At 36.7% G+C, this 13,943-nt stretch overlaps 1 protein-coding gene across 6 annotated transcripts in view; it reads right to left on the reverse strand.

Moving 5' to 3' along the window:
* Nucleotides 1-4,705: 4,705 nt before the first annotated feature.
* Nucleotides 4,706-13,943, reverse strand: part of ICA1 (islet cell autoantigen 1) — a 57,796-nt gene continuing 48,558 nt past the window's right edge. For all 6 annotated transcript variants that reach the window (XM_032234724.1, XM_032234723.1, XM_032234727.1 and 3 more), the window contains 3 exons: nucleotides 10,715-10,987; nucleotides 5,809-5,904; nucleotides 4,706-5,318 (listed from right to left, as the gene is read on the reverse strand). In XM_032234724.1, the coding sequence (XP_032090615.1) occupies nucleotides 5,197-5,318; nucleotides 5,809-5,904; nucleotides 10,715-10,987 (491 nt within the window). In that variant the 3' untranslated portion in view covers nucleotides 4,706-5,196. The remainder of the gene's footprint in view (nucleotides 5,319-5,808; nucleotides 5,905-10,714; nucleotides 10,988-13,943) is intronic.

Raw genomic sequence — 13,943 nt, forward strand, 5'->3', positions numbered from 1 at the left:
TATCATTTGTTTTAGACCTGTATAATTTAAAAAAATCTTTTCTATATAATTAGAAAAAACAAAAACATATTAAACATTAGGGGAAGAGCATAATTTTTTACTATATGCTGCCAATATTGTATGTTTTGCAGAAAGAACTTGTGGGAAAAATAGGAGGAAGGGGTGTTATGCTGCCTTGAGTTATTTATAAAATAAGCAAATTTGTGTGCCAAATCTCATTTAATAAATATACATCCAGGTGGTTACCAATGTTCCCTCTAATTTTTTTTTCCGTGTGAGCGGAAAAGTATAGTGTTTGAGCAGCACATTTTCATACCTGAGCACCTGGATTTTTTCCATAGATGTCACCCAAGACAACGAACTTAGTGTTATTTGAAACTCAATTCTACCATGTAAATATCCATTAAGTAACGAAATCTCCCTATACAGGTAGTCCTCAATCTACGACCATCATTGAGCCCAAAGTTTCTATTGCTAAGGGAGACATTTGTTAAGTGAGTTTTGCCCCATTTTACAACCTTTCTTGCTACAGTTAAGTGAATCACTGCGGTTAAATCAGTAACCTGGTTGTTAAGTCAGTCTGACTTTCCTACTGACTTTCCTTGGCAGATGGTTGCAAAAGGTGACCCCAGGACACTGCAACCGTCATAAATATGAGGCAGTTGCCAAAGATCCAAATTTTGATCATATGACCATGGGGATGCTGCAATGATCATGTGTGAAGAACAGCTGTAATTCACTTTTTTCAGTGCTGATGTAGCTTTAGTCATTAAGTGAACTGTTGTAAGTTGAGGACTATACTTTCCCCCTTACTATCCAATAGTCTGCAGTGATATTAGCAAGTTATGAATAAATTACCAACTGATATAGATTAGCAATTGGAGCACTTAAAGAAGCAAACAAAGAGGGGAGAGGAAGGGAGGGAGGAAGGAAAGAAGGGAGAGGGAGAGAGAGACAGAGACAGAGGGAGAGACAAAAAAGGAAAGAGGAGAAAGAGAAAAAGAAAGGGGAGTGGAGGGTGGGAGGATAAGAAAAAGAGGCAGAAAAAAGAAAGAGAGAGAAAGAGGAAAGGAAGAAAGAAGGAAGGAAGGGAAGAAAAAAGGAAGAAAGAAAAGAGGAGAGGAGAGAAGAGAAGGCCAAAAAAGCAAACAAGGAAAAGTAGGGAAAAAACTTTCACTGGAAAACACTATTTTTCCATCAGTGCAAAACTTTCCTAAACAAGGTTAATTTTCTGGATTTTGACTTTCCGGTCCATGTGGACCATGTGGACTTTATTTTCTTTTTCTAAAATCAAAATCTGCAGAGCACCAGCTCAACTCCCCCTTCCTGCGAAAAAAAGTGGCTGTGTCTTGAGGGTAGTTTTGAACCAGGTCTCTTAAATCCTAGTCCAGCGCCTTAACTATTAAGCCCCTCAAAGAATGTGTAAAATAGCCCTTCCTAGGGCTTCCTCCTGTTTTTTGTCAGAAGTAAACTCTGGTAACAAATGGGGAATTATAATAACCCCAATCAATTTTGCTTTCTGTAAACTGTGTCTCAAATTATTAAAATGTCACTGCCTGTTTTATAATTTCAATAAAATTGTTAGAGACACATGATTCTTTCTAGCATGATTTCATACAAAAGCATTTTAAAGGTTTTAATGTGTTATTGAGAATAAATAAAGATTAACATTAGACATAGAATTATAAAGTGTGAGTGGATTAAAATAGAATTCAACTATTATCACAGTCCCTTCCTACCACTGTATGGCTCCAAGGTGCTAAGGCACCCTCATGTATTGTAGATCCAAAATGAAAGTCTCTAAGAATATGGGTTATTGTGAGGGGTATTTTTTTCTCTTAAGTTTTTTAAAATTAAAATTTCCTAATTGGTGCGTAAAATATGTTGCAAAGCAAGTCTCCAGCTTCTTCATTTCTGCATTCTGAAATATTGTATCCTGTGTGAAAGCTATTCATAACGTTGGTTTTATTCCTGAATATCTAGTAAATAAGCTTATATTTCTCCTATATTCTGAAGTTATACCAATCTTCTTGTGTTTTAATTTCAGACATAACATTTTTGTCTCTGATTGCATTGAAAAACAGAAGAAACAGATAATGTTAGAAAACTTGGGAGTCCCTATTCGGGCGGGGGGGGGGAGACGATGCCGCTGCGTGTCCCTCGGGGCGGCGCTGATGTCTCTCTTGTGGGGCGGGGGGTTGCGGGGAGTTCCTGGAAGCGAGGAGGTGGTGGTGGGAGATAGCCAGGGTCCGCGTTTGGATCTTTCTCCCGGCCTCCAGCTCTTTCCCCAGAAGGAAATGTCTTCCTTCCTCCGCGTTACGCTGAGCCTCCTTTAAAGGCTGCGGTTTTGAGCTCAGGCAAGATGGGAACAAAGGGGGGTTTTTGCACAGAGCTTCTTCAGCTCTGACAGGATTGTGGGGAATGGGAGGATTTCTATGCCTTGCGGACAGCTGGGCATTTGCATCCCCCACTTCCTAACTCCTCACTGTTGCAGCCACTGCTGGTCCAACACGATTTTCCTCCCCTGGGATGGCAGCGGAGCCCTGGGGCTGCTTCTTCTGCGTCCGCTGGACTGTGGGGCTGGGAAGGGGGCGGGAAGAGCGGCGGGGCTGGCTGTGGCCGGTGGTGGCAGGCTGGTTCGCCTCCTCCTCCTCCAACAGGCAACAGCACTGCCGGATCCAGTTGTAGCTGGCCGCCTGCAAAATGTTTCCTTTACAGAGTTTCTCTGCGCGGCAGATAGAAACTCTGCGCGGGGCTTTCTTGCAAGGTGCGCGGCCGCGCAGGCGCGCACCTTAGAGGGAACAGTGGTGGTTACGTTACTAATTTAACAAATAAGTCAGACTTAGTATCTTTGACCCATAGTAATTGAGATACAATGGAGCATGTAAATATTGCCTGCCATCTTGTCTTGCGATTTCCCAGTATATTTAGAGCAGGGCTGTCAAACTGTGGTCCTCAGGCCAGATGTCTCACATGCTGGCCACACCCACACCAAATTTAGCAAAGGGCAAAAAAATCACAATGTCACATGACACCACCATGACAACACGAGTTTGACACCCCTGACTTAGAGGCTGAACACATTTGTGATACTGCTGAGCTGGAGCAGATAAGTGTTTTTCATAAGCAAAAGAGTGAGTTGGGGTGGGGGGGAGAAATTGGAAAACTCCTCTGGCAGGAAAAACGAATGTTGTTGGATTTAGGGAACTGGAGAAAATATTTTGGTTGATAAACCCAAGTGGATTTAGATGGTTTTGTTAGTGAAAATCTTCAGATTTGATAATGGATTGAAGATCACCAAAGAGTTTCTGGTGAAGGAAAAACCACTGAAGATGAAACAGGATTGGACTCTGAGGAACAAAATACATTCAATGAAAGGAAAAGAAGATTCAAAGATCTACAAAGAAGACTGACTGGAGTAATAGTACTGCTTCAGCTACTAAATACAACAGCATAAGCATTAGATTTGTAGACAGGGAGATAATAAATCTTGAAAGAGTAGAGCAATAAAAATGTATCCGGTTACTGCTTTCCAATCTCTCTTCTAAAGTCTATGCAGGAAAAGGAGAAAGGGTATGTATTGGAATATCTGCTTACATTTAATTAGCTCTGCAAAATATAGTAGAAAGAAAAACAAACACTTTAAATCTTTATTTTATGTTATTATGAATAAATAAACATTCAACTTGGATGTATGTTTTTGCAAGATAGAATTTTATCTGGTTGGATCCTGAGAATATTAAAACAGTGTAATATTATCTGGTGTAAGAATTTCCAGGAAACTTTCTAAACTGTATTTTGACTCTAAATGGACACTATGTGGCTTACAATTTTTAAAAGAATAGTTTTAAAAAAGGAACACGACAAGCCCCATAAAACCACATGTATAATAAATTCAGACTGCAAAAGGCTGGATAAGTATCCTAACTCTATGCCTGGGAATTATCCAGTTCTCAAGCTAGGTCAGGAACATTTGAAGGGTGGGAATTGAATGTATCCATGGGGAGTTCTTGTTTCAGAAGACAGGTATTGGGACAGAGAAGGCAGGTTTTCATGGCCCAACAAAATGATGTATATTTATAGGGAGCCCATCTGACCTATTCTGCCTTGTGCTGGATGGGCAGAAACAACTAGAGAAGATAGATTAAAAAGAACCAATTCTACAAAGATTAGCTTGCTGATTTGTTTGTTTGCTTGCTTCCTTTCCATGAATGTCACCTGGCACCAGGCAGTTGGACACTAATTAAATAAATGCCTGAGATAATTCATGTTGATAATAACTTTTCCCTTATGAGCTGATTGTTTTTATCTTTCCAACAGTAAAATTAACTATAGATTTCTGACTACAAGTGATAATATTTCTATCATGTTATCATTTTTATGTTCCAATGGATAAAAAAGGTCATTTACACATATATTTTTTGTCAAAACCATCTTTATTAAAGAAGAGTGTTACAACAGGCTTGAAACCAGCTACAATGAAAAGAGCCTTATATAGAAAACGAAGATTATAATGAATGCACATGGTGGCAAAGGCAATAAAATCTAGTCTCTTTTATAGCAGAAACTGCTGGCACAAAAGAACACTCTAAAAGTATGTAGTCTTGGCAGTGGATTTGGACTTATGCCATGCTATTTAATAATGTAAAATCAGAGAATGAGCAGAATAGATTCATACTCAACTATAATTTTCTTTGATTAGCCCCTAAGTATAGACTTTTCATTATTGATACTAAGAATAGAAATTTAGTTTATATTCTAATGCTGCACTTATTATATATTATAGTCTTTTTGATTCAATCCATGCAACTTCCAATTACATGATTTTCTTTTCTGATTTACGCAAAGAATAAATATACAAAAATAACTTTTCTTTTAGAGTTTACCTTTTTATTTACCATGTGACTGCTCTATCAAGAACCAAGCGACACAAAGTACACTAATCTAGTCAGCAATTCCCTTTAAATCAAAATCTCATTCAGTACATCTACTTACAAAAATGGGTGTAAACTGTTTATATAAACAAGAGCTAATAACTGTAACCTATAGAAAGGGAAAGGTCAATCCTGTGATTTTATTAGAATGGCACAAAAGTGAGAAGTTGTACAACAATGCATTGGTTCAGTTTTAAATTTTCTTAAACTCCCAAGCTAGTTTTAATGATTGGTGACTAGAGATTTACCATAGTCAGACAACTCATGCATTGAGCAATTCATGTTCTTTATCTGTTTTCCCAACAGCATCTGGGTTGGACAAAGGGTCCAGATCAGCAAAGAGGCTAAACCAAGCTGTTAGATCTTTAGAAGAACTTCCAGCTTCTGCAAAAAAGAAAGCATAGACAATGTTGGCCAAGTCAGTATTTGTGTTTGACTACAGTTTTGAAGGATGACATAAGAACAAATAGATTTAGGAGGCATTACTCAAGAAAAGATTTTAGACACATCTAAGAAGACACTTTGCCAGGTGTGCTTATGGTATGTTTACCCTTTCTTTCTCTTTATTTATTCATTGTGTATGCAAATTTGAAACCTAGCTTTCATGAGACTCTTCTCAAAAGTAATTTATCAAACAGTCAATGTAATTGCAAATATAACATTAGAATGGGCATGTGAAATCCAAATTATGTACATGTTTGTACATGTATTCCAAGGATGATGAATACTTTAGTCAGAGTGCAGTAAAAATAAAATATAGAATAGTTTCAAATGAAACTATTCTTTGTAAATAGACCTGAGAGTATGCAAGGTTCTGGAGAAGTCTGAGCTCAAAGATAACATTTAAATTTAAAAAAAATCTTTTATCAGTTACCTTTTATTGGTGCCTTGTTGATATTTGGGTTGAAGCTGCTGGATTTCTGTCCTGTCTGCACCGCAGGTGATGGGTTAATGCTGCTGGCTGCCCAACCTAAGAATTCAATAAAAGAATTGCATTTCTGTGAATCAATAGTAATTACTTAATCATTTTAAATCATTCAAGGCAACAATACCCAAACCATTTTCTGAAAATCAAAACTCCTGACATGTCCTGAAAAGCAGCTTGCATTTCGCTTTGTCATGTCATTGATTTACGGAGCTGAGGTTACCTTAAGCCTGTATATTTTTCTTTGCATTATTTTAATTCTTCACAAGTTCTCTTTGTATATGTCTATTCTGGCTTAAATATGGGATGGTTTTAAACCTAAGAAAGAGATCCAGAATGCAGTTCTTCTGGGATAAGCTGTTATTAACAAATTATAACTAAATAGAGTTAGGAAAGCAAAAGCCTTTCTGTTAAGGTAGCAATATGGGGAATGGGGGAGATGTGTGATGGCTCAGCAGTTAACGATTCTGAGACTGTCAACTGGAAAGCTGGTGACCCAGGTTCAAGATCCAAGTGCTGTGCACTGGGTTGAGCTCCTGTTCCTGCCCTAGCTCTTGCCTACCTAGCAATTTGAAAGCATGCACATGTGAGTAGAATAATAGGTACTATTTCTGTGGAAAGTAACAGTTCTATGTGCCTTTGGTGGATAGTCATGCTGGTCCCATGACCATGGAAAATGTCTTTGAACTGGCTCCCTTAGCCAAGAAACAGAGATGAACACTTTGCCCTAGAGTCGGGCACTACTAGAAAAGGAAAACCTTTACCTTTAGCAACACAGGTAGCCCTCAACTTATCATCATTCAATGACCATTCAAATGTGATGTACAATAGTCCTTGCACTTAAAGACTGTCACAATATCTTCATGGTCACATAATCCAACATGATTCAGCCGCTTGGCAACTGGCAAGAAGTTGAAGTGTCCTGGGGTCACCTGATTGCTATCTGCAACTTTCTTAGCCAGCTTCTAACAAGTGAAATCAATGGAGGAATCCAGATTTGCTTAACAATCTTGTTATTTGCTTCACAAATGTGTCATTTAGCGGGATAAGTTTTGGTCTCAATTGAGATCGTAAGCAAATTGATTTTAAGATTATGTATTTTAGTTTTATAGAAATATGATATGATTATGCTCAGCTTTAGGTGTGAAATGAGCTAAATAGCAATCTGAACTAGGCTTCTAGTCTAGCGTTTAGCTAGAGTGGATTAAAGTTGAATGCTTTATTAGCTTTATAGATTAATTCTGCAATTTGCAGAATTGTAGCAAAAATGCTATTGTTCTCTGCTAATGAAATGCATTATAAGAAGTAATAGTTATCACAATTAGCATTTCAGTCATGCAAATGACATTTTGTGTGCATTTGCAATACTTCCTCAATTATTTAAGGAAGATTGGGATCAGCCATGATACAATAACACAAGTTCTCCCAACTTGGAGTTACTAAGCAATACTGACGTAAAAAAGCAAGTAGAGATATCAAATTTCATCTGATATTCTACCAAAGTGCTCAGGGACTTCAGAGGATTGGAAAATATGAATATATGTTATAATATACTGCCACTCCATGAAAAAAGAGACTACTGTCACTTTTGATTAGCAGACATTACATAAAGAAATAAACAACTATGTTTTCTACTAGACTGACTATGTGAAAACTGATTTAATACATTCAATTTTAAGGACAGCTGACAAAGTTCATTGCTAATTTGGAATATACAGTATGTCAATTTAGTAACCCATCAATAAAAACATTAGAGCAATGGGAAAAAAGAGAATAAAAGGAGAACTCCCCAGTAAGTAAATTTATAGAAAATTTGGTACTTTAAGAAACACTATGGAATTTCTAATGTGAATATTTTAATTTACTCTAAAATATGTTTACAGCAATGTTATATAGCTAGTTGTGTTTTGTGAGCAACAATAATTAATTATTTCTGAGGATGTTTTATTTATAATGCGACTGAGCAATTTTCAATCCTGCTTTTTTCCAACCTGCCAGCCCTGTTTTATTACTTTAGTAATTATTCAAGAGCAAGTCACATATTTTTGTTTTCTAAAAAAATCCAAACCACAAAAAATAAAGAGAAAAAAAATACAGCTCCCCTTTCTTTAATGATGTCAAAATGTCCACACCTACTCTTCATTTTGGGGGAGGATAGAAAGTGTAATCCACTATTGAAAACATTGCCTGCTTCTGTTCAATAATAAGAGTTGAATTGTTAACAAGCAAGCTACTGAAACAGAGCAATCGTAACATGTTTAATTGGATTATGGATTGACTGATCTAATAATTTTATATTTATTCTTATTTAAGAATATTTGATTCTAACATCACAATTTTCATTAAATATGAAATTTGCCTTTGGTTAAGTAGAAGAATTGGCAAGCTCCATTTTCCTATTAAATAATATTGGAGTCTTTACTATACTTTCTTTTTTGATTCTAGCTCTCTACTTCAAAAGACCTTGGAGACTATTAATAAGAGTTGACTGGATAGGTCCTTGATCTGTCTAGGTACAAAGCCAAACACTATGTTATATGTAACTCCAAACAGCTGCCCCATTACTTTTCAATTTATATCTAAATCCAATAAGTCAAAAGCTTGCTGATCCAGCCTATCAGCTGGCCATTCTGTCTGTATGCCAATGTTATTATATCTATCTCACAGATGGAAATGAGAAAAGCATTTAGCCAATAGCTTTAGTCTGCAGGGAACAAAAACTATTAATAAAATATCAGAAAACCAAGGTCTTAGTTTTTTGCTTGACACTATCATAAAATAACATAAAGCAAACAAATGGGACTCCAATCAAACAGGTGCACACCTGTAAATTTTTTAGAGTACAATTTCATACCTCCTTATCCTGGTATATTCATTTCTCCTACCATATAAATTTTATACAGTACACACCTCTACAGCTTTGGTAAAATTTTACCATTCAAAAGGAGTCCATTATGCTCCTGCAACCTGCAAGATCTTCCAAGTTAAGACAGTCCTATACATTCATTAGGGCTTTCAAATTTGCTGTTTTACAAAGCTGTTACTTTGAATGGGCCACTAAACAAATAGTTGTAAGTTGAAGATTACCTGTACAGTGTGTTTATGTTGTACATGTGCACACACAATCAGAAAGCCACATATTTATAATGTTTTTTTTCAGGAACCATATAAAATGTTTTATTATTTATTCCATCACTGCAGCCAAACACATAGAGTTTACCTCCCACACTATTCAGCACTGATCATACTGCCTGAAAAATCATGGAAGTTGAAACAGTTCTTCTTTCAAAAGTCTCTATTAAACAGGTTATAGGAGGACCTATATGTCTCCATTCTCCAGCTTTTAATTTTAATTCTTACCTTCTGTCACTTAACTGCTGTTTTATGAAAAGCAGTCACCACTGTGAGAAATGTTATACACATTTCTTGCCATGTTTAGATCCTTTTGGTTTCTTAATACACTTATTTATTAAATTTGTTTGCTGCCCCATCATGCCTCAAGGCAACTCTTATCCTGTATCAAGGTAAATCACACCAACTAAAATATTCTTAACATTTTCCCAGTATTGAGAAAGCAGCTATTTTTCTAGTCAGACTTATTACACCAAAGAATTTGGAATAAAACAACTGAAATATCTGTATCATAGATCTGCCAGTCCTAATAGTGTCCCTTTAAAAACATTCTTTTTATAGCTTCTACCTGAGCAAAATCAGAGAAATAATTTTCCCTTCAACAAATGACAACCAACCCAACCCACATTAACACCCTGGAGGAATTAAGTACCCTTCACACTTGTCATCCCTTCATTCTAAAAATAATGAGACAATTTTTCCTTTCACCCTTTACGCCTCCCTCCCACAGCCACCATCTGCCCAAGAAACAGTAGAGAAATTAACATAAAATGTTGGCAGCAGAAAAGATGTCCCACTGTACGGGGAGAACTTAAACAACAAGAACGGTGATGTAATAAAGCATGTTTTCTTTTAAATCTTGTCCTGGAGATGCACGTCTTTTAAATGTGACAATAATTAATCAATATTCAACGAGAGCAAAACTGGTTATGATTTTAACAAAGTTAAAAAAATTATCAATAAAGTTAAGAGTAATATAGAGAATGGAATCACCACTCCCTAGAAATTATATTTGCAAACTTATCAGGATATGTATGCATGTAATCACATTCAAGTAAAATGCAAGACAATCATTTTAAGTTTTATAAGCAAACTTGATTTCCCTAATATTTCTTCCCTTGGCTTTTATTTACTAAACAAACTTATATAGGCAACCATCTTCCAGAAGGAATTCTGGAGAGAAAACAAAATTAAAACATAATACAATAAAAGACCATTTGAAATAATAAACATCATTGAGGCCATATAAAACTCAAATTTATTCATCAATTGTCCCATGCCATCAAACTCCCAGTGCCTAAAGGGAAAGCCAAGTCTTCAATGGTCAGGAAATAACTCACTGCTGGTTCTGACCATCTGTAATTTCCTATTCCCATTGTCTGAGTTGCAGTATCAATTGCATATTGCCCAAATAAGTACAGTGAATCCATATTGCTTGATAAATCATAGTTTAAATTACATTTGTTAAATTAACAAAATATAGAAAATTATGACTATTTAAATATAATAAATATTTAAAGATTTAATATATTAGATGTTTAGAAACTGTTTCCTTCCTGTCGCTTCACTGGAAGAATATTGCTACATACTCTACTGGATTTTGGCACTAAATACCTACACTCATTCCTGTTTTACCTTTGCCAAAATAATGACAGAAACAATAAACGTCACCAGAAAAATGACTAATTTGGGATTATAATGTCAGGTATGAAAACAAGCTTACCTTGAAGAGAACGTTGCAAATTATTCATGTTTTGGTCTAAAAGCTGAGAAGGAAGGAAGCCTGATGATGATGATTGATTGCTCTCTATTTCTCCCACAGAAGAGTTTGCCCCTGTTTCAGCAAGGGTAACCTCTCCAAAGACAGCTACCCATTCCCTGCTGAATTCGCCATCATCCAAAGAAGATGCATTGAGAATCTCATTCAATAATACCATGTCATTCTTATCAGTAGGTTCAGGTTCTAGGGAGCTCACAAGCTGGTCCTTTGATACTGCTAAAAGAATAATAATATACAGATTGATAGATTAGTTAAAATAAGAACAAATGTAAGGAATAACCACCCAGATCTAACCAATGGGAATGAACTCAAAAATAGAGTACATATAAAATTTTCAGATAGGAGTAAGATTTCTGTCTGAAACCCTGTAGAGTTGTCATCGATTAAATAGACCACCCTACGCTATACAGACAGTTTCATCTGATAAATACAATTTCCCATATAACCCTTGATTAATGTGTGCACAATTATTTAAATTTAAATGTGTGCACAATTATTAAAATTTAAAAATTTAAATAAATGGTTGAGCTAAGTAATCTTAATATAGTTCTCCAGTTTTATATTTTGGAATCATTCTATAATCTGAAATTTTCTGATCTCTTATCTTCCCTATTAACCTTAACTATCTGTAGACTAGTGTAGACTTTTTTTTTACCACAGGTTCTGTGGGCGTGGCTTGGTTGACTTGGTGTGGCTTGGTGGGCGTGGTTTGATGGACATGGCAGGTGAAGGATACTGTAAAATCTCTATTTCCTCCCCATTCCAAGGGAATTACTGCAAAATATCCATTTCTTCCTGATCAGCTGGGATCCGGGAGGCAGAGAATAGATGGGGGTGAGGCCAGTCGGAGATGGTATTTACCGGTTCTCCGAACTACTCAAAATTTCCTCTACCAGTTCTCCAGAACTGGTCAGAACCTGCTGAATACCACCTTTGCTGCAGACATTGTAGTACACTTCCCAATTTTTAAAAACGGTCCCAAAATTGCACCAAATAAGTATTTTCACTAATCTAAAATACGAAATTTGTTTTTTGTCAATATTTTCATTCTTCTTTAAAAAAAAGATATAATTTAATAGGGTTAGTAAAGAAAAGACCCAGAAGAGTTTACCTAGCAAAGAGTTTACTTTCTAGTGACATTATTCTTACTGAGCATAAATTCAAGAGTTTGGCTGAAAAAGAGCGATCTTATTATGGAAGGCTGATTGCTCTTGAAGTAATGGACTTTAGTTCAGTTATTACAAATTTAGCATGACCCAAAATTATAATGACTGGAGATTGAGATGGTAACCTTTCTTGGGAAAAGTTAATTTAAAACATATTTAATTTATTTATAAGGCTACATATGAGACTCTGTCTTCAACAATAAAAACAACTTAAAAAGAAGCAGAAGAGAGAAAAGGTATCTGAAAGAGACAACTATTCAAATGCAGCAGAAAAAATGTTATGAAAAGCTCATCATCCACCAAAACCCAAGACCCGAGGGTGGAGAGCCAAGTTTTTACTGTATCTGAACAAGGATACAGTAGGCACCATATAAATCTCTGAGAAAATGCTGTTCCAAAGGGCAGGTGCAACAATAGAGAAGACCTACTTTCTGGGTGGCATCAGATGACATTATTTGAACAATGGTATTTAGAGCATGACAGTGTTAAACCAGCTACTGAGAGACCAATGCTAGAAACCAAGGGAACATGAATTCTAATCTTAGGCTTGAAGCCAACTATGTAACCTTGAGCCAATCATTCTCCCTTGGCTGTAGGAAGCAGCAGTAGCAAGTCACTTTTAAAATCTTACCAAGACTTGTCCAGGCAGTTGCCAGGAGTCAAACTCACACACACAAACACAAACACACACACAGTACTGCAGATAACCTTGAAGATTTAAATAGAGAAAATAAAAGAACTAAATCTGGATTGTTAAATAAATCAGAAAATGAATTAACTAGCAAATTATAGGGCTGTACAAAATCCCTAAAGCAATCAATTTCATGAAGGTATTTTTAAAAAAGGCTTCCTTCAAAGCTGCTTTGTGAAGCAAAGTAATAATTTGAAACTTAGACCAAAGTGGAACACCATGTTATTTAATTTAGTTTTGGTGTTATGTCACCAAAGTGCTGTGGATGCTGCAGCACAAGTGCAGGCAGGGGAATGGGTGCTGCAATGCAATGCAAACAGATACCATAGCATGGTGCATTTGGGAATGGGCAGGTGCTGCAGTGTAGCATGAATGTGAAAATGTGACATGGTAGGGTAGGTGTATTAAGTATTATGCCCTGGTATGAATGTAGTTGGGTGGGAGTGGCATTTCTGGTTTGCTCATAGGGTCGGTTTAAGCCCTCCGGAGGCTTCAGGGACCTCTGAGGCGGCCGGGGGGGGGGCTGTTTTTGGCCTCCCTAGGCTTCTATAAAGCCTCTGGAGCCTGGGGAGGGCGAAAAAAGCATGCAAAAATGGGGGGGACACCTCTCACGCGCACTGGGGGTGTTGCGCATTGCATTATGGGTGTGGCACACCCACGCACGACCCCCCTGTGCTCCCCTCACTTATGGCATGCGAGCAAAAAAAGGTTCGCCATCACTGCTCAGCTTTATATTTTATTTAAAGTCATTTTTAATTATTAAAATTAGGTAGGATAGGAACCCTGTGGGACACCAAGGCACTATCCGGAAATATAGCAAAGGTCTAGGAATTAAAGTCATCTATTGCTATAATAGGAGAAACAAGCTTTAGATTTTACTAGTCAACACTACAGAATAACATAGAATACAGAATAATATAGTTGGAAGGGGCCTTGGAGGTCTTCTAGTCCAATCCCCTGCTCAAGCAAGAGACCATATATACTATATTATCCTTATATAGTAATCTCCTTATATAGGAGATTGCTATACTACACCTTATACAAATGGATGTCCAGTTGCTTCTTAAAAGCCTTCAGTGATGAAGCACCCACAACTGTGTAGGCAAGCTGTTTCAACACTTGCCAGGATAATTGTGAAACAAAAAAGCTTTCTACAAATTGTATAATATGGTCCATGCCTTGCCAAAAACCCAATGGGAGAATAGCTAATGCATAAATGAAGTTTGACATCAGAGTAACAGGTGAATGTTCTTTAATATTTAAGCATTTAAGTACTTTTAAATACTTGTCAATGAGCACTTGAAAAACACCTATC

Source organism: Thamnophis elegans, chromosome Z, assembly GCF_009769535.1.
Source record: "Thamnophis elegans isolate rThaEle1 chromosome Z, rThaEle1.pri, whole genome shotgun sequence".
Taxonomy (NCBI): domain Eukaryota; kingdom Metazoa; phylum Chordata; class Lepidosauria; order Squamata; family Colubridae; genus Thamnophis; species Thamnophis elegans.